At 42.2% G+C, this 21,042-nt stretch overlaps 1 protein-coding gene across 4 annotated transcripts in view; it reads left to right on the top strand.

Moving 5' to 3' along the window:
- dscama (Down syndrome cell adhesion molecule a) overlaps positions 1–21,042 on the top strand; it is a 109,627-nt gene that overhangs the window by 77,530 nt on the left and 11,055 nt on the right. For all 4 annotated transcript variants that reach the window (XM_063013689.1, XM_063013690.1, XM_063013687.1 and 1 more), the window contains exons 13-25: positions 786–914; positions 1,016–1,183; positions 2,953–3,023; positions 3,133–3,373; positions 7,391–7,537; positions 10,074–10,229; positions 11,534–11,667; positions 13,041–13,194; positions 14,274–14,391; positions 16,302–16,462; positions 16,560–16,658; positions 18,285–18,473; positions 19,177–19,467. In XM_063013689.1, the coding sequence (XP_062869759.1) occupies positions 786–914; positions 1,016–1,183; positions 2,953–3,023; positions 3,133–3,373; positions 7,391–7,537; positions 10,074–10,229; positions 11,534–11,667; positions 13,041–13,194; positions 14,274–14,391; positions 16,302–16,462; positions 16,560–16,658; positions 18,285–18,473; positions 19,177–19,467 (2,058 nt within the window). The remainder of the gene's footprint in view (positions 1–785; positions 915–1,015; positions 1,184–2,952; positions 3,024–3,132; positions 3,374–7,390; positions 7,538–10,073; positions 10,230–11,533; positions 11,668–13,040; positions 13,195–14,273; positions 14,392–16,301; positions 16,463–16,559; positions 16,659–18,284; positions 18,474–19,176; positions 19,468–21,042) is intronic.

Here is a 21,042-nt window from a genome sequence, read left to right as displayed (position 1 = left end):
AAAATAACTGTTTGAATTTTCTTTCTGACATTAGCAAGAGATGACTGTTAAACTAGTACTAGCTACAGTATGTAGCCCCAGGTACATCACTTTCTGTAGTCTTTCGTAATAACTAAGGAATGAGGAATTAGGAGCAATTTAAGTCTTGAAATTTCAGTTAAAATCATTTCACTTATGGCCGCTCAGGTGGCACAGCGGTAAAAACACAAGCTGGAACCAGAGCTGGGATCTCAAATACATCGTATCGAGTCTCAGCTCTGCCTGCCGGCTGGGCTGAGCAGCCACATGAACAACGATTGGCCTGTTGTTCAGATAGGGGTAGGATAATAAAAAGCCGGTTAGGGACTCTCTCTTATAACTAATGCAACTAGGACCTCTGCTGGCTGATTGATGGCGCCTGCACAGAGATGGAAAAGGGTGCTGTAAGGGTGTGTCTCTCTGTACACAGTGCTGATCCTCATTGCACTCGTCAAAGTGTAGGTGACAAAATGCATACGGCTCCTGCCCCCGTGTCGGAGGGGTCGTGGGTTAGCTTCGTTCTCCTCAATCAGAGTGGGGATCGGCATTGGTGGAGAGGATTTGGACGCGCTAAAAGGGAAAAATGGGAAAAAATGCATAAACAAAATATATATTTATATATATAAAAAAAGTCATTTTACTTTACATACTGTCACATACAAGTGTAACTTCAGTTTTTCTATAGTGGGGTCTACTGTTTACTGTGGGGCATTTTGATGCCCTAAAGCCACACAAGTAAAAAGCCCTTTTTTACCATATGCATTCAGAGCCACCAGAGCCTCCTAAAGTAGAGATTCGGGAGGTGAAGGAAAGGACCATTGCTCTCCGCTGGACTATGGGATTTGATGGGAACAGTCCTATTACAGGCTACGACATTGAGTGCAAAAATAAATCAGGTACAAAATACCTCCAAGCATGTTTACTGCAAAAATAACCCTCAACTATGCCAATGTACTTAATGCACTTAATGCACAAATGTATTTTTCTTTGTTTATAGCCACTTGGGAAAGAGCTCGCAAAACAAGAGACGTCTCCCCAACACTGAATCTGGCCACCATCATCGAACTGCACCCGTCATCCACCTACAACATCCGTATGTTCGCCAAGAACCACATCGGAGACAGCGAACCCAGCAACGAGCTCACTGTAACTACGGATGAAGCAGGTGAAACTTAACCCCAGAGCTTTTTGTACCTTGAATGTATTTATTTATTAGGATTTTAAGGTCATGTTTTCCACTTTGGTTACATTCATATTCCACAGTCAACTGTCAGTGGTATTATAACAAAGTGGAAGTGATTGGGAACGACAGCAAGTCAGCCACGAAGTGTTAGGCCACGTGAAATGACAGAGCGGGGTCAGCGGATGCTGAGGCGCATAGTGCGCAGAGGTCGCCAACTTTCTGAGTCAATCGCTACAGACCTCCAAACTTCACGTGGCCTTCAGATTAGCTCAAGAACAGTGTGTAGAGCTTTATGGAATGGGTTTCCATGGCCAAGCAGCTGCATCCAAGCCTTATATCACCAAGTGCAATGCAAAGCGTCGGATGCAGTGGTGTAAAGCACGCCACCACTGGACTCTAGAGCAGTGGAGACGTGTTCTCTGGAGTGACGAATCACGCTTCTCCGTCTGGCAATCCGACTGATGAGTCTGGGTTTGGCGGTTGCCAGGATAACAGTACTTGCGAGCCAGACCTTCTCGTCCAACATCAGTGTCTGACCTCACAAATGCGCTTCTGGAAGAATGGTCAAAAATTCCCATAAACACACTCCTAAACCTTGTTGAAAGCCTTTCCAGAAGAGTTGAAGCTGTTATAGCTGCAAAGGGTGGGCCGACATCGTATTAAACCCTATGGATTAAGAATGGGACGTCACTCAAGTTCATATGCGTGTGAAGGCAGACGAGCGAATACTTTTGGCAATATAGTGTAGTTACAGGTTACACAAGATTCATCAGTTCAGGTTCAATGTCAAACACCATCATGGACAATTTTGTATCTCCAATTCACCTCACATGCATGTCTTTGGACTGTGGGAGGAAACCGGAGCTTCTGGAGGAAACCCACACAGACTCATACTCTGAATAATTAGTATTGAAGATGTAGGACGGGCCTCCAGGAGGCACATGAAAAGTGCTGTGGTAAAAAGTCATTTTTTTATTTTCATTATGCACATTATACTGGTATAATTTGCGGGATTGGGGGGAAGGGGTCCGTTTTCATCTTCAATCACTGGGCACAAGACATGAACACAGGGCACCAATCTAATGCCAATCTGTTTGAACCCGGATCTCAGAGATGGTGGTATACAGTATATGACTGCTGCATCACTCAAGTGCTTTCACCCTGGACGGGACGCCAGTCCATCACAGGGCACACACAGACACACACACACACACACCCATTCACCTATAGGGCAATTCAGTGTCTCCAGTTAACCTGACTGCATGTCTTTAGACTGTGGGAGGAAACTGGAGCTCTTGGAGGAAACCCACGCAGACACGGGGAGAACATGCAAACTCCACACAGAAAGGATAGAACCCAGGACCTTCTTGCTGTAAGGCGACAGTGCCACCATGCCACCCCAAGTGCATTCTGTCGATTTAAATTTTTTTATATTTTAGCTTATAAAATTATTTTTATATAATTACTCACAATTATGACTGAACACAATTTGAGCAATTGAGGGTTAAAGGGTCACTTGGCAGTGATGGGGCTTGGACCGGCAACCTTCTGATTGCTAGACCATTACCTTAATCACTAAGCAACCACTGCCCTAGAAAACTAGAAGTATATTAAATAATAAATAAAAAAAACACATCTGTTTGATTGTTTCCCCTTATTTTATATTCCACAAGGTGCAAAGTTAGAATCTCCAGTTGTGGGGGTGAAAACTGTCCCATCCCATACTAACCATTTCATTTGTCTGTGTTTAGATCCAGAAGGTCCACCTCAAGATGTGACTCTTGAAGCGATGTCTTCTCAGAGCATCAAGGTTACATGGAAGGTAACATCAAGCATTTTCATTTATTATTAGATTAAAAGATCACATCACTCACACACCATTGAAAAGATGTTTGTTTGGAAACTTTACCCAGCTGTGTGTTTTCTCTCAGGCTCCTCAGAAACATCTCCAGAATGGTATGATTAGAGGATACCAGGTGTGCCATAGAGAGCACTCGGTGAATGGGAGTCACCAGTTCATATGTCTGAGCGTGGAGAGCACTGGTGAGACCGAGACCCTGACGCTGAACAATTTAAAGAAATTCACGCAGTACGAGGTGGTGGTGCAGGCAAGCAACAGCGCCGGACCCGGTCCTGCCTCCAGCGAAGTCCGGGCCACCACTATGGAAGATGGTAGGATATGATCGCATTAACATTTACATTTGTTTGTTTTATTAGGATTTTAACGTCATGTTTTACACTTTGGTTACATTCATGACAGGAACGGTAGTTACTCATTACCAAGGACGGATTAAGGATAGTCTGGGCCCCTGGGCAATTGCTTTTTGAAATTGCTTGTCTTAAATTTAAATAATTGCAAAATTGCTAAATTAATTTGTGTCTCTGCGCTTAAGAGAAATTGAACATAATAATTTTGAAACAATACAAATTCAGAAACATTAAGTAAGGGCCTGAATCGCATATTTGCAACAAAACGTCTGTTATGAAATATGGTAGTTTGCCTGGCAATTTGTAGGTCCCTAGAAAGTCAAGGAGCCATGGTAAACGACTTCTATGGAAGTCAAGGGCCCCATAGCAGGGGCCCTCGTGATCAAAAGGCCTTTAATGGTATGCCCTGCTCTTCTCTAGGGCCCCCTGGTAGGGGCTCTCATAACCAGGGCCCTCTAAAAATATGCCCCCCTCTTTCCTAGGATCCCTAATAGCCAGAAGTCGAAGTCAGAGCAGTGCCACAACGCCTCATCCATTTTCATAAGGGGCCCAAAAGCATGGCTAGGGCCCCCAAGAGCATGGCTAGGGCCCCCAAGAGGCCCTGGGGTCAAAGTCCCTAATAGTCAGAGGATCCTTAAAATGGAGGGCCCTCGGAAATAAAAATATATTGTATCATAAATGTTGATAGGCATCGCAAAATGTTTTGGGCCAGGGCCCCCCCCGGGCCCCCTGACCTCAAGGGCCCCTGGGCGCTGGCCCCACTGGCCCGGTCAGTAATCCAGCCATGCTCATTACTAGGGATGTAACGATACACTCTACCCACGATGCGATGCGATTCACGATACTGGGTTCACGATACGATTTTTTCCCGATTTTTTTTTTTATTGAAGACAAATGATGACAAAGTTCCCTTTTATTATTTCTCTTAAAAAAGAAAGAAAATAAAATCCTGTATTTGTGATTATCTTTTATTTATCTAAATAATGAATGCCCTTTTATTTCTGAGGTAGGCACAAACTATGCAAAACAATTTTGAATTAAGCCCAATTTGGCTGAAAAACCAAAACTTGGATGTCATCAAGGTGAGGTGTATAGCGCCAGCGCCCTCTGCTGTTTAAAGTGAATATCGATTCATTTTACATGTGAAATCGATTTAAATCGTGGAATTTTTGAATCAGTTATTAACTGTATTGTGGTGAATCGTTACATCCCTACCCATTACACAAGGTTCATCAGTTCACAAATTTAATATCAAACACAGTTATGGACAATTTAGCATCTCCAATTCACCTCACTTGCATGTCTTTGGACTGTGGGAGAAAACCAGGAGGAAACCCACGCAGACACGGGGAGAACATGCAAACTCCACACAGAAAGGACCCGGACCTGGGGATCGAACACAGGACCTTCTTGCTGTGAGGCGGCAGTGCTACCCACTTAGCCACCGTGCCGCCAACATTAACATTTGTGCATTGACATGTACATGACCAAAAGTATGTGGACGTACCAAAGCCGTAATCACAATATACAATATATGCAATATTCAGATATGCTTAAAATGTTCCCCTCAATATACTAATGTAAAAATTCTAAATAAACATTCTCCACTTACTAGCTTTGCATAATGTTAGGCAGAATGGCAGGACCCCCCTTCCCAATAAATTTGCCCCCCACCAATGTTCAATTCATGGCTACGGTCTTGGGACGTACATTACGATCTGTTTGTTTTGCTACTTTATCAATAGCAATGGCTAGCAGGTGTGTAAGACTAAGTCCACCATGTTACATTTTTGCAGGATCTTTTTTCAAGTGTCGTTGATATGAACTGGAAACGTCTAAGAGCAACAACTGCTCAACGACATGACAGAATGGTAACAGCAAGTGCTGAAGTGTATCTAGCATGAAAAATCATGAATTATTTTCTTGACCTGCGTCTAGAAGCAACCTGATCAAAAGAACTTCTTGAGAGTCCATGCAGAGGGTTTCTATTGTCAGGCAGCTGCACACATTCATGATGATTGTGTGCAAAATCCAAGTGCTGAAGTGGTATAAAGCATGTGGGGGTTGAGCAGTGGAATCACATTCTTTGTAGTGGGGAATCAAATTTCATCTGATTCATCTGATTCAGATAGATAAAACATAAGAACCATGGGAATGCTGTTTGCCTAACTACATCTCGCCAAATCTAAAGTTTTTTGGAGGTGAAATAAACGTCTTTGGCAGTTTTTCGTGGTCTGAGCCTGGCTGGCTCACAGTTGATGTTCTTCCCAGAAGCATTTAATGAGCCTGGACAAGGTGCAATCTTTTTTTCACTCATTTACTCAATCACTCACTCACATCTGGACAATTTACAGCAACTGATTCACCTTCCACATTTTTGGAGGTGGTAAAAAGCTGAATCACCCAGAGAAAATCCACACAGAAGGAGAACATGCCAAACCCATTAGATACAGTCAACAAGGCTGAAGTTACTATGTGTAATAACCAAATAAGCTGGTGGGTCAGTGTGGTTACTACAGTTTGACTTTGCTGCCATCTAGTGGATGTGCACTGATCAGTGAGCGTGTACTTTTGTATTCGTCTTTAGTCACTATTCTTTCCTGATCAGGGTAGCGGTGGGACAGGTTGCCAGTCCATCGCAGGGCATCACACCCATCATCAATTCACTCTTTCTCATTCATTCACCCACTCACTCCCACTCGTCTAGAAATATTTAAAGCAGCCAATACTCCTACTTCCATGTTTTTGGAAAGTGGGTAGAAACCGGAATCCCCCCAAAAAACACATGAACACCAAGCACATTCAGCACAGTAACCAATCTACCTACTGGAATCATTTTATGACGTGAAAGGAAACTGGAGTACCCATTAAAACATAAAAGAAACATAGGAAGTACAAACCAAACTCAAGTCACATAACATACTTGAGATCATTCTGCCCAAAGCCAAATTTCAGCTAAAGTGGTGTAAAGTACACTATCGGTGAAATTCAGAGCAGGGGTAAACACATTTTTATAAAGATTAGTAGTCTGAGCCGCTCAGGTGGCGCAGCGGTAAAGTACGCTAGCGCACCAGAGTTGGGGTTTCGAATACGTCGTATCGAATCTCAGCTCTGCCTTTCGGCAGCATGAACAACGATTGGCTGTTGTTCAGGGTTAGAGAATAAGAAAGTCGGATCATAGGTCCTCATAACTGGTGCGACTGCGGCCCCTGCTGGCTGACTGATGGCGCCTGCACAGGGCTGAGGAATAATTCTGATGTGGGTGTGTCCCTCCGTACACAGTGCCCGTCAAGTGTATGAACTCGACTCGTGCAGGTGAAAAATGCAGTCTGTACTGACTGTACGTGCCGGAGGGGGCGTATGTCAGTTGAGAGGCGTCCTCAGTCAGCGGTGAAGGGTCGATTCAGTATAGAGGACGCAATCAGGGTAATTGGACACGAATAGATTGGGGGGGGGAATTGTGAAAAGAAAAAAAAAAAAAAAAAGATTAGTAGTCTGATTCAGTGGTCCCCAACCACCGGGCAGTTTTTACTGCCTCTATTTCGGGTGTTATTGTCTTATTGTCACCCCTAGGTGGAAGCAGCGTCTCGTTGCAGCGAAAAAGCTCATTTTATATCATTTGTGAGCAATATTATTAAATCCTTCCAACCCTGCCGGTCTGTGAAATTATATCTTATATGAAACCGGTCCATGGTGCAAAAGAGGTTGGGAAACGCTGGTTTGACGGATCTAGACAATTATTTGATTCTTATAGTGTGGCAGCAGTTTGGACTTACCTGTTTTACACCCGATTTGAAGTAAACTTGTAATATTTTGGCTGGCATTTCATAGTTCCCTTTTACTGGATATGAAGAGGCCAATATGAAAACTATTTTTAAAAAAGGGAACTATGAGGGAAATATGAGCACCCAATTCAATACCTCTAATCAGAACTTTACCAAATTTCCAGTTTTCTGACCCAGCTTTTTCCACTGTGCTCAGTTCCCAGCAGACCTCCAGAGAAAGTGACAGCTACAGCTACGTCTCCTGAGACCATCTCTCTGTCGTGGTCCACTCCTGCCAGAGAAGCTCTGAACGGTGTGCTGCAGGGCTTTCGCATCATCTACTGGGCCAACTTGCCGGACGGAGGTACAGAACAGATGCTGATTTACCTGTCATTGTTTTTATCTGTCACAGGAGTAAGACACAAGGCCAGTCCTGGGTCCACTACTGTAATAAAAAGCTTATGGAATATCAGATTTCTAATGCATTTTCTCTGGAAAACAAGCAATTTGTTGACAGTAATAATTAAAAACACTGTTTGAAACATCACAAGTGGCTGTATTGAAAGTAAATCCCCTGTGATGAAGGGGGATTTGACGGCGGGATTAAATAGAATAAAAACAGCTTAGCTTCTCTTTCCAGGGTTGGTAAATATTGTATATGTCTCATCCCAGCTTTAACACAAACAGATATACAGTACCCACCTGTTTGGTCAATCAGCATCCAAAATGTAGATGGATTTTAAAGGTGTGCACTTTATCCATTAACACTTTCTCTGCAGCAAACAAAATACATTTACATTTATTCTATTTAGCAGACACTTTTATTCAGCCTTACATTCTTAACCATATATATTTCGAGCAGTTGACGGTTAATATGACCTATATGATATTACACAACCCCAAATCAGAAAAAGTTGGTACAGCAACACAGAGTTTCTTACATTTACTTTGACTTTTATTTCATTGAAGATGTGCAACAGTACCGGGTCGTCGTTGTCGTATTTTTCGGTTTGAAATTCTCCACGCATCCTTTATTTGCAGGCAGGCCAGTCCAGTACCTGTACCCTTTCCTTCCTTAGCCATGCCTTTGTAATGTGTGCAGCATGTGGTTTTACATTGTCTTGTTGAAAAATGCATAGACATGACTGGAAAAGATGACGTCTTGAAGATCTCAAAGTACTTTTCTTCATTAATGCTGATTAATCTGACCACAATACACAATTCCACTGTGTGATGGTCCATCCTAGATGCCTCCGAGCCCAGAGAGTTTTAAGTTTGTGCATGTAACTCTGTATTATAGTGCTTGACAAAGGTTTGCCAAAGTAATCCCTTGCCCATGTGGTTATATCAGCTATTGTTGAGTGGAGGTGTTTGATGCAGTGCCGTCTGAGAAATCACAGACGTTCAGCTTAATCTTGCCCCCTTGGCCTTTACGCACTAAAATTTCCTCCCGATTCCTTGAATTGTTTAATGATATTATGCACTGTAGAGGGAGAAATATGCAAATCCCTTCCAACCTTTCTTTGAGGTACATTGTTTGTAAACATTTCAATAATTTTCTTACACATTTGTTGATAAACTGGAGATCCTCTGATCATCTTTGCTCATCAAAGACTCAGCCTTTCCTGGATGCTGCTTTTGTACCAAACCATGATTACAATCACCTGTTAATATCACCTGTTTGGAATCACATCATTATTTAGTTTTTTCACCTCATTACTAGCCCTAAATTGCCCCCGGTCCAACTTTTTTTGGAATGTGTTGCAGGCCTGAAATGCAGGAATGAATGTTTATTAACGAACAAAATGAAGTTGAGCAGATAAAACATGAAATATCTTGGGTTCAAACTGTCTGCAGTCAAATAAAAGTCGAAAAGTGAAAAAGTAAACGTTAGGAACACTGCATGTTTTATTTTATTTCCATAAGATGTCCCACTTTTTTCTGATTTGGGGCTGTATAATATTTAGTTCCTGACTGACCTTGTTGTGATAGATAAGTGGGCTGCTTTATTAACTGACTACATTTTTTTTGTTCAAAAAAAATAAAGGACAATTGGCTTTTGGCGGTTATTGGTTGTATTGGCAAAGTATTTTCATGTAACTGGTGGCATCAGTAACCATGCAACTTGGCCGTTGCTTCGTTTTACTTCACATACAGTGTGTATTGTCAAAAGTTTGCCCACTAGGTGGCATAACAGGCATAAATAAATGCCATTTTCCAGGGACTAGAAACTCCCTGATTGTATTAACAATATATTGATGTTTGATAGCTCGATAACGTCTGTATAAACAGAATCATTCAACCATTTACCCTAGAAGTGTCCTAATGTCTTAGTGCAACCATTTATTTATGCAGCTGGTTAGAGCAGTTTGCTGCACCATGTAAAGGCTGGCATCAAACTACCACGTCTCAGTTCTACAACACTCATACAGAAAAGAAAACAATCCAGGATTCACAGAGAAATCTCTTAATCCATCGCCACACCTTAACAGATTTGATTTTAGATTGCCTCATTATGAAGCTGTAGGTTTTAGAACCAGGATAGAGTGAATGCAGCGGGGGTAAAGAAATGGGAAGAGAGGATGGAAATGTGAAAGCTCGATGGTAGTTTAGTAGTTAAAGCCCCACCACTGCCAAGTTGCCATTGTTGGGCACTTGAGCAAGGCCCTTAACCCTCAATGACTTGAAATGTATCCAGTCATAAAAGTATGATGAGACCCTAGATAGCAGTGTTTAAGTAATAGCAGACCAATAAATTTTTGATTGATAACTACGTTCCTTACAAGTGTATGTTAACTTCTGACTTCAGCTATTATGCATGATGGTTTAAATATTAAAATAAATCAAGCTGTAGGAAAACACAAAAACGAAGACTTTAACTTGACCATACTGTTTTTCAGAACTGGGTGAGATCAGGAACATCACCACACTACAGCCTCCTCTGGAGCTGGACGGCCTGGAGAAGTTCACCAACTACAGCATCCAGGTGCTGGCGTTTACCCGGGCTGGAGACGGCGTCCGCTCTGAGCAGATCTACATCCGCACCAAAGAGGATGGTAATTCAGACCTAATTTCTATGTATATTTCGAACTTTCTGATTATTATTATTATTATTAAGAAAAGTATGATATGATTGTGTTCAATACCAACCAGTTTGGTTATTTGGTACTTCATGCAGCCAGTGTTTAGCCCCCTTAATATAGCCATACTTTAGCCATAAGTCGGGGGGCGGGTTTGTAAAATCTGACAAACAGCAAGGTTCTTTCCAGGGGGTGTGAAATATACGAAAACACAGCTTAAGGTGCACAAAAGTGCTAAACATGCACATACGATAAACAGTAAAAATAAACAATGTAAGCAGACATGTAAATATGTATGAATGTAGAATGTAGAACCTGTATATAAACTATAAAATTGATGTACTGTATTACTGGGGAGAAATTTCATTTACCTTGTGTGGTGGGGGAGATGTTTTTGATCGTATAGTTGGGACTCTATATGAGTATCTATTATTCTGAGTCTGAAGCACTGTTGGTGGCTACTGGAGCAGTACTGGTGCATAACTAAGCACTAGAACCTGCAAATGAAGCATAAAACACAGAGAAAAGGCAAGAACAAAGCGAGCCTCCTGACAAAACAAAGCCTATCACTCCTGTAGACAGAAGGACGTGCGCCGGCAAGCGGACAATTACTGAACTACTGGTTTTGGTACACTTCTTGTGGGAATTTTGAACTATCAGAAAGGACATTTTGTTTTCCAGATTTTGTCTGTTAAATCTGAAATTTGCTAAATGGAGGTTCCACAACATATTAACCTGTTTACATTTACAAAATCTTTTTACAAGTGCTTGGGTAGTGCAGCAGGCTATTACACTAGCCCATCATTGCTGACATCCGGATTCAAATCACAGAGGTGCTACTGGCCAGCCTGGCGTCTACACAGACATGATTGACTACAGTATGTCTAAGGAGACGGGGTCCAGGGGTCTGGGGTCCTGTCCAGGGTATTTCTACTTTGCTCCAAGTGTTTCCAGGTGGAACCAGACCCACCACAACAATGAATGAATGAATGAGAATCTTGACATAATATTTAACATAGGGAGTCATTATTGTATCTCTCTGTCACACTGACCCGAATACAGTCTTAACTTTTATCATTTAAATTTAAGCTATGCCATCAAAAGGCCATCAAAGCATGGGAAGGGTATCTGGGTCCATAACTATTTCTTATTTTGCTAATATTACCCTGATAATATATTACATTTGTATTTTACCAACCTGGACAATCAGAATAATTAGATTTTGTCTAATTGCATCAGACCACTAGTTACCTATTTTGCGTTTCTCTTCCTTTCCACAGTTCCAGGCCCACCAGGAGGGGTGAAGGCTGCAGCAGCAACCAACTCGATTGTGTACGTTTCTTGGCTCCCACCACTCAAGCTCAATGGTGTAATCAGGAAATACACAGTGTTCTGTTCCAGCTCATATCCCACGGTAAGGTCTAGAGAGTTTTAACCTGGTGAACATATTACATGTTTACACTTTAAGCTGCGGAAACATTGCTGAAGTGTTGTATGGTTGTTGGGTAATATAACACTGAGCATAAATTAGCTAATGAATAAGGCTAATGCTTTAATTAGCTGCTCTTTGTTTACATTGCCTAGTAGGTGTTGGCGACAGCTGTGAATTTGCTAACCACTGTGATGTAATAATGTCTTTAACCATTCATGTTTTATTTTTCTGTGCATATCCAAAAACTGGCAATTCCTTTTTTACTGTACTATAGTATCTGATTCTCTTGCAATTTGTACAACCTCCACGCTGACTAAAGAAGCTAAAACTATCATATGCCTCCTCCAAAACACACAACCTCTCTCCCTTAGACACAGCCAATTATGACTTTTTTGACACCCTTTTAGTTCAATAGCTCTGGCTAAGATTCAAACCTGAGAGTTTGAGATCGCTGTGCCACCTGATCACCCCCAAACTTTCAATAAACAATGCATTTTCTGTTCAAATCTCTTGTTCGAATGGCTATGTCTGAGGGTGGGAGGGCTAAAGAGATTACTCACTGCTGCTGCAATTGCAGCCTCTGCTGGCTGGTCGCTGGCGCCTGCTCAGAGACGGGGAATAATGGAGATCAGTGAGTGAGTCTCCATACAAGATACTGATCCCTGTGTGAACCAACCTCACACAGGTGAATAGAAGTGATTTGCAACTGCACACCACTGTTTTAACGTGTCCGCACTTCTATATTTTCGTTGGAAACTGTGAGGGTGGGAGGAGTAGTAATTGGTCGTGTCTGATAGACTAAGAGAGAGCTTATAGTCTGGATTTAGCGCCATCTGATTTCCACCTTTTTGGACGCTCAAAGAAGCTTTAAGGGGAAGAAGATTTTCATGTGATGATGAAGCAGTGGTGTATCAGTGGCTACATGCTCAACCAAAAACATTTTTGTTGATGGCATTAAAATGGTACGACGCTGGGAAAAATGCATCGCCAAGGAAGGTGACTGTGGAAAAGTGATGTCATTTGCTTCTTAAATTCCTAATAAATAGAGTTTTAAAAGTGCAGAAGATCCCTCGTACATTTCCACAGTCAGTGTGTCTGCAGCAGTACAGGAGATACAGCTGGGTAACTGGATATGACTAGATTGGGAGAAAAAAGGGGGAAATGCACAAATCCCTCATCACAAACAGTGACTGGGACCAAGGATTAAATATACAGGACCCCAGGATACACGTTTCTGTACAAATTCACATCACCAAATTAAGTTCATCATCAATTCTAGCAATAATTTTATAATTATAATAGAATCAGATGCCTGGTCTAATGCAGTTGTGGTAACGTAATTTCTGTCCTGGTAGGTGGTGAATGAGTTTGAAGCGGCTCCAGATGAGTTTCTTCACAAGGTGCAGAATTTGAGTCGGAACAGGAAGTACAGCATCTGGGTGATGGCGGTGACGGCTGCGGGACGAGGCAACAGCAGTGAGGTCATCACTGTCGAACCCCTCGCCAGAGGTGCGTAAATGAACAAGGGCAGAAAAGTTGGTTCTGGTTCTTGAACACTGTGGATTGTGCAGTAAGAGTAAAAATCGTTATTGATTATGGATAGCCATCAGGGTAAAAAAAAGAACACATTTAGTTCACTATGCTGTGGCAAAGAATATGTATGATCATAATACAGCCCTAAGGTGGTTGTGTTTTAACATTTTAAATACACTATTTGGCCAAAAGTATGTAGACACATGTTGAAGTATGTAGGGCAGTTGTAGTCTAGTGCTTAAGGTACTGGACTAGCAATCAAAAGGTCACTGGTTCAAGCCCTACAACTGCCAGGTTGCCACTGTTGGGCCCTTCAGCAAGGCCCTTACCCCTTAATTGCTCAGACAGTATACTGTCACAGTAATGTAAGTTGCTTTGGATAAAAGCATCTGCTAAATGCCAAAAATATAAATGTAGACACCTGATAAAATATGTAGGGCAGTTGTAGCCTAGTGGTTAAGGTACTGGACTAGTAATCAGAAGGTCGCTGGTTCAAGCCTTACCTCTGACAGGTTACCACTGTTGGGCCCTTCAGCAAGGCCCTTAACCCTCAATTGCTGAGACAATATAATGTCATAGTACTGAAAGTAACTTTGGATAAAAGCGTCTGCTAAATGCCAAAAATGTAAATGTAGACACCTGATAAAGTATAAAGGGCAGTTGTAGTCTAGTGCTTAAGGTACTGGACTAGTAATCAAAGGTTGCTAGTTCAAGCCCAGCACTGCCAGGTTGCCACTACTGGGCTCTTGGGCAAGGCCCTTAACCCTCAAAAGTACAGCCCACTGAACTTCCTCCACACCAAACTTGTCAAACCATCTCTTTATGGATCTCACTTTGTACTTGCTACAGGCATGCTAGAACAGGAAAGGGCGTATTCCAAACTGATGGTACAAATTTAGAAGAAACCAATGGGCATCCATGTAGTGTAGGATCTCTTGTTGCAAAACAAAATTGAGCACCCATCCATTTATGCCTTTAGAAATGAAAAACCCTGGTGTTGTTTCTCAGTGTGTGTTCCCACATTGTGAGTGTGCTGGTGTGTTTGTGTGATACAGCTCCTGCCAGGGTCCTCACCTTCAGTGGTACAGTAACGACCCCCTGGATGAGAGATATCGTCTTGCCCTGCAGAGCTGTAGGAGATCCACCACCCACCGTTAAATGGATGAAGGAAAGGTAAACAGAAACGGTGTAACAATGCCCTCAAGGTTAATGATGAGATGTATAACACCCTGTGTCCTATCGATTGCTGGACTTTATGGCCTGGATATATTGGCTGGATGCTCAGCATGTAGAGCTTAACATATTTACCTTGGTGAAGCTCATGACATACGGTTTTGTGGAGGATGGGTTATAGAGGTGTCCATTCGGTGGCTGTGGTAATTTTTTATTTTCCTGTCATTGAGCTTTCACTTTCGTGCACTGTTCCTCATTGCTGATGCCGTTTGTCCATGTTTGACATGATATTAATCATATTTAATCATAACTTGAAACTCAACGTCAATTGGTTCTGGGAGTGGCATTGAGTTTTAAAGGCGTTGAGTTTCAAGGTATTTTTTCGCATAAGGATGTACAGTATGTGAAACCTGTTAATGTGTTCCATGGTGCCGTGGGACTGCATATACTGTATCTTAGGCTAATGTAAAATAATGGGGTTGTTTTGACACTTGTACACTAAAAATACAACCCCAAATCAGAAAAAGTTGGGACAGCATGGAACATGCAAATAAGTTTCTTACATTTACTTTGATTATTTATTTGATTGCAGACAGGATGAGCCTGAGATATTTCATGTTTTATCTGCTCAACTTCATTTCATTTATTAACAAACATTCATTCCTGCATTTCAGGCATGCAACACATTCCAAAAAAAGTTAGGACAGTTAAGCATTTATCACTTTGTAATGTTGCGATTCCTTTTCATCACACTTAAAAGACGTCTTGGCACCGAGGATACCAAGCGATTTTTTGTTTTCAGCTGGAATGCTGATTTATCTGACCACAATACACGTTTCCATTGTGTGATGGTCCATCCTAGATGCCTCCAAACCCAGAGAAGTCGACGCTGCTTCTGGACATGGTTTACACAAGACTTCTTTTTTGCACAGTAAAGTTTTAAGTGGCATTTGTTCATGTAACTCTGTTTGTAGAGCTTGACAAAGGTTTGCCAAAGTAATCCCTCACCCATGTGGTTATATCAGCTATTGTTGAGTGGCGGTTCTTGATGCAGTGCCATATGAGGGATCGAAGATCATGGGCTTAATCTTGCGCCCTTGGCCTTTACGCACTGAAATTCCTCCCGATTCCTTGAATCGTTTAATGATATTATGCACTGTAGAGGGAGAAATATGCAAATATCTTCCAATCTTTCTTTAAGGTTCATTGTTTTCTTACACATTTGTGGACAAACTGGAGATCCTCTGATCATCTTTGCTCATCAAAGGCTTTCCTGGATGCTGCTTTGGTACCAAACCATGATTACAATCACCTGTTGACATCACCTGTCTGGAATCACATCATTATTTAGTTTTTTCACCTCATTACCAGCCCTAAATTGCCCATGTCTCAGTTTTTTTTTTGAATGTGTTGAAGGCCTGAAATGCAGGAATGGAGGTTTATTAACAAATGAAATGAAGTTGAGCAGATAAAACATGAAATATCTTGGGTTCAAACTTTATGCAGTCAGATAAAAGTCAGAGTAAATGTAAGGAACACTGCATTTTTATTTTATTTGCATTTTCCATACTGTCCCATCTTTTTCTGATTGGGGTTGTATATTGTCGAGTCTAAGGGTACAAATTTCTCCACAAAGTGCGTCGGGTTTCAAAGATTTCAAGTTTAGGGGACGTCGATGTACAAGATACCACTGTATTTGGAATATATTTGGAATATTGAAACTCTGTTAGTTGCTTCATGTTGCTCTGAAATCTAACACATGAAAAGTCAAACTCTCCTTTTATATCTGATACGTGATAATAATAAACTATCGATATGATGGACCCTTCTGTGCAGCTGTGTTTAGTCAATTAATAGCCTGTAAACAAAATTTACTGTGGTATTTCACTCTGTACTCTGTGTCTCGGTAGTGGGAGCCCGGGCCCTGCCATCATCGACGGGCGGCGCAGCATACATGGGAATGGAAGTTTTGTCATCAAGGGTGTGAAAGCTGAGGATTCTGGGTATTACATCTGTGTTGCCAGCAATAACTGGGGTACTGATGAGATAACATTGAACCTACAGGTGCAAGGTGAGCTGAGTAGAATCGGGACGCGTGATCAATCATATATGTAAGAACATTAAAAAAATTTTTTTAATTATTTAACATGCATCAATTTTGGGTTCAGTCCCCCCAGATCAGCCGCGTCTCACGGTGACCAAAACGACGACCACATCCATTACGCTTTCCTGGATACCAGGGGATAATGGCGGTAGTTCCATCAGAGGTAGGTGTGCCCAGTCAGAACTGTAATTATGACCTGTATAAACAAAATTCCTTATTTATATAGACATATACAGCGTACAAAAAGCAAGAAGGTCCTAAGTTAGATTACCAGGGAGAGCATTTTGGATCCTTTCTGTGTGGAGTTTGCATGTTCTCCCTGTGTCTGTGTGGGTTTCTTCTGAATCCTCCGGTTTCCTCCCACAGTCCAAAAACCACCTCCTTGTTTCTACACACACTGTCCATTTTATCAGCTCCCTTTACCATATAGAAGCACTTTGTAGTTCTACAATTGCTGACTGTAGTCCATCTATTTCTTTACATATCTTTTTAACCTGCTTTCACCCTGTTCTTCAATGGTCAGGACCCCCACAGGACCACCACAGAGCAGGTATTATTTAGGTGGAGGATGATTCTCAGCACTGCAGTGACACTGACATGGTGGTGGTGTGTTAGTGTGTGTTGTGCTGGTATGAGTGGATCAGACACAGCAGCGCTGCTGGAGTTTTTAAATACCGTGTCCACTCACTGCCCACTTTGTTAGACACTCCTACCTAGTTGGTCCACCTTGTAGATGTAAAGTCAGAGACGATCGCTCATCTATTGCTGCTGTTTGAGTTGGTCATCTTCTAGACCTTCATCAGTGGTCACAGGACGCTGCCCACAGGGCACTGTTGGCTGGATGTTTTTGGTTGGTGGACTATTCTCAGTCCAGCAGTGACAGTGAGGTGTTTAAAAACTCCAGCAGCGCTGCTGTCTTATCCACTCATACCAGCACAACACACACTAACACACCACCACCATGTCAGTGTCACTGCAGTGCTGAGAATGAGCCACCACCCAAATAATACCTACTCTGTAGTGGTCCTGGGAGAGTCCTGACCATTGAAGAACAGCATGAAAGAGGGCTAACAAAGCATGCAGAGAAACAGATGGACTACAGTCAGTAATTGTAGAACTACAAGTGCTCCTATATGGTAAGTGGAGCTGATATAATGGACAGTGTGTGTAGAAACAAGGAGGTGGATTTAATGTTATTGCTGATCGGTGCGACCCTGAATAGAAATGCTTTTTTCTTCACTTGTTTATACAGTCAATGGTTCTTTCTATTTGTTTGGGGTTCTATTTCTATTCCTGCTTTCTACTGTTGTTTTACTGCAGACTTTCCTTGACTTATTTCCTTCATTTTTGTTTCCTACCTCATTCCTTACTTTCTTTCTTTGCTTCCTTTATTTGTCTCTTCTCCCTTGATTTATGTTCTCGCTGCTCAAGTAGTTGCTTGTACTTGTTGGTGAACCATCAACCTTCTAACCAGATTAATAGTGCAGTCTCTTAACCACTAAGGTCCCTCTGTCTTAACTAGCTTTGTATAACGAAATCTCTACATGAAAGAACAAATCAAATGATCCCAACAGGTCATTAAGTTTTTATTTCCGTTTGGATTTATGAATCTGTTAAAATAGATTTTCCTCAACTAATTAAACTGCTTTATTACCAGTTGATAAGCCATCGCATTAATCGGGTTCATTACAGTGAAATCGTATTATTGGATTCTAATTAACGTTTCTGACATTGTTAGATATTCAGTCTGTTAGTTTAGGATTAACTCTCTCGCCCCCTGTCCCATTAGGGTACATTCTGCAGTACTCAGAGGACAACAGTGAACAATGGGGGAATATTCCCATCAGCCCCAGCGAGCGCTCGTACCGACTGGAGAATCTGAAGTGCGGCACATGGTACAAGTTCACCCTGACTGCCCACAATGCCGTGGGTCCGGGTCGCATCAGTGAGATCATCGAAGCGAAGACTCATGGGAAAGGTACAAGTCCACATGCTCTTGATTACTAGAGAGTACATAGTGTGTGCAGCAGGTGCAAGTAGAATTTTAGAGTCAATCTGAGTGCAGTCATAATAACTCATATGTAGATGAGGGAGAATTTAAAGGAAAACCCTGGAAAGTTTAGTGGAGGTTGTGGGTAAAATAAAGATTGTTCCCCATTTGAATGACAGCGCTTCTATCTATTATGGTGCAGCGGGATATTCCACTAGCACACCAGCCCCGAGATTCTAAACACCCCGGTTCGAATCGGGGTACAATTGGCAGTGCCTGCAGCAGGTGGGAAAAGGCTGGACTAAGTGGGTGGGGTCTTCAAACACTGTGCAAGGACCCTGGTTAGCAGACGCACGGGTGTAAAATAAGGGGTTTGTGAGGACTGTGGATGCGTCAGAGCAGGTAAATATATCCTACTCAGGGGGGGGGGGTTCACAAGGACTGTGCATGCATTGGAGGGGGCATGAGCAGGCAAATATACCCTCCTCTAACTCAACTGAAATCCAGTTGTGATATCCAGCTGTGAAAGACAAATTGACTATGGGAGAAAATAGGGATAAAATGCATAAATAAATACTAAAAAGTTGTGTACAATTCCAATAAGCAATAATTCTATTAATAATTCTATGTACTGTGTGTGGGTGTGGGTGTGCTAAATTCCATTCCTAATAAAATCCTACTCATTTTACAGAACCCCAGTTCTCCAAAGAGCAGGAACTGTTCACCAGCATTAACACTACATGCGTACGACTCAATCTGATCGGATGGAACGACGGAGGTTGTCCGATCATATCCTTCACTCTGGAGTACAGACCTCTGGACAGTCTGGTGTGGACCAAAGCTCAGCGTACGTCTCTTACCAAGAGTTACACACTGATGGACCTGCAGGAAGCCACGTGGTATGAGCTACAGATGAAGGTGTACAACAGCGCCGGGTTGGGAGAGAAGCGGGTCGAGTTCGCCACGCTCAACTATGATGGCAGTGAGTACTGTTCACCACAAGCACTAAACATGTAAAAATCCACACCCATTGACCTATAGGGCAATTCAGTGTCTCCAATTAACCTGACTGCATGTTTTTGGACTGTGGGAGGAAACCGGAGCTGAAGTCAGGGCTCTGAGCAGGCCACTGGAGGTCCTGTTCTTTAAACCAAGCTTTTCTTCATGTCTGTATAGACCTTGCTTTGGGCACAGGGGCACAGTAATGCTGGAACTGGAAAGGGCCTTCCACAAACTGTTGCCGCAAAGTTTGATGCATATAATTTTCTTTATATAACTGATTTATTACAGCTGTTAGCTATTGTTGTGGCTGGAACTCATACATTAAAAACTTATAAGGAGTGTCCCAATACTTTTGTCCATATAGTGTTGGTCATCAGTGCACAGTGAAATGTAGCATATTTAAAATTGGAAGCAACGATAGAAATAAATGAACAGATGAAAAGTTAGTAGATATACACTGATCAGTCATAACATTAAAACAACCTCCTTGATTCTACTCTCACTCTCCATTTTATCAGCTACAATTACTGACTGTTGTCCATCTGTTTTTCTGCATGCTTTGTTAGCCCCCTTTCATCCTGTTCTTCAATGGTCAGGACCCTCACTGGACCATCACAGAGCATGTATTATTTAGGTGGTGGATGCTTCTCAGCACTGCAGTGACACTGACATGGTGGTGGTGTGTTAGTGTGTGTTGTGCTGGTATGAGTGGATTAGACACAGCAGCGCTGCTGGAGTTTTTAAATACCATGTCCACTCCCTGTCCACTCTATTAGACACTCCTACCTAGTTGGTCCACCTTGTAGATGTAAAGTCAGAGACGATCGCTCATCTATTGCAGCTGTTTGAGTTGGTCATCCTCTAGACCTTCATCAGTGGTCACAGGGGCGCTGTTGGCTTATATTTTTGGTTGGTGGACTATTATCAGTCCAGCAGTGACAGTGAGGTGTTTAAAAACTCCATCAGCGCTGCTGTGTCTGATCCACTCATACCAGCACAACACACACTAACACACCACCACCATGTCAGTGTCACTGCAGTGCTGAGAATGATCCACCTCCCAAATAATACCTGCTCTGTAGTGGTCCTGGGAGAGTCCTGACCATTGAAGAACAGCATGAAAGAGGCATACAAAGCATACAGAGAAACAGATGGACTACAGTCAGTAATTGTAGAACTACAAAGTTCTTCTATATGGTAAGTGGAGCTGATAAAATGGACAGTGAGTGTGATTTTGGAGAATATACATTACCTCCATGATGGTGTAGTCGAATATTGATGTTGGACAGTGTTGACTGTTGGTGTGTATAAGTTTATGGTGGGATTGAGTTCAAGGTTCTGTCCAGGCTGGTCAAATTTCCTCCACCTCAAACTCAAAAACCATAAACTATTTAAATGAGTGTCTATATACTTTTGGCTATGTAGTGCGTCGTACCTTATGGTGGATTCCAGGAGTAGATCAGCTCTGCACTTTGCTTTCGTTTTCATGACGTCCCCTCGGGCTCTGTATTGAGCGGAGTGGCTGGAATTAATATCTCGCGGCGTGTCGGGTGGT

Source organism: Trichomycterus rosablanca, chromosome 18 (assembly GCF_030014385.1).
Source record: "Trichomycterus rosablanca isolate fTriRos1 chromosome 18, fTriRos1.hap1, whole genome shotgun sequence".
Taxonomy (NCBI): domain Eukaryota; kingdom Metazoa; phylum Chordata; class Actinopteri; order Siluriformes; family Trichomycteridae; genus Trichomycterus; species Trichomycterus rosablanca.
This window is presented reverse-complemented; position numbering and strand designations above follow the sequence as displayed.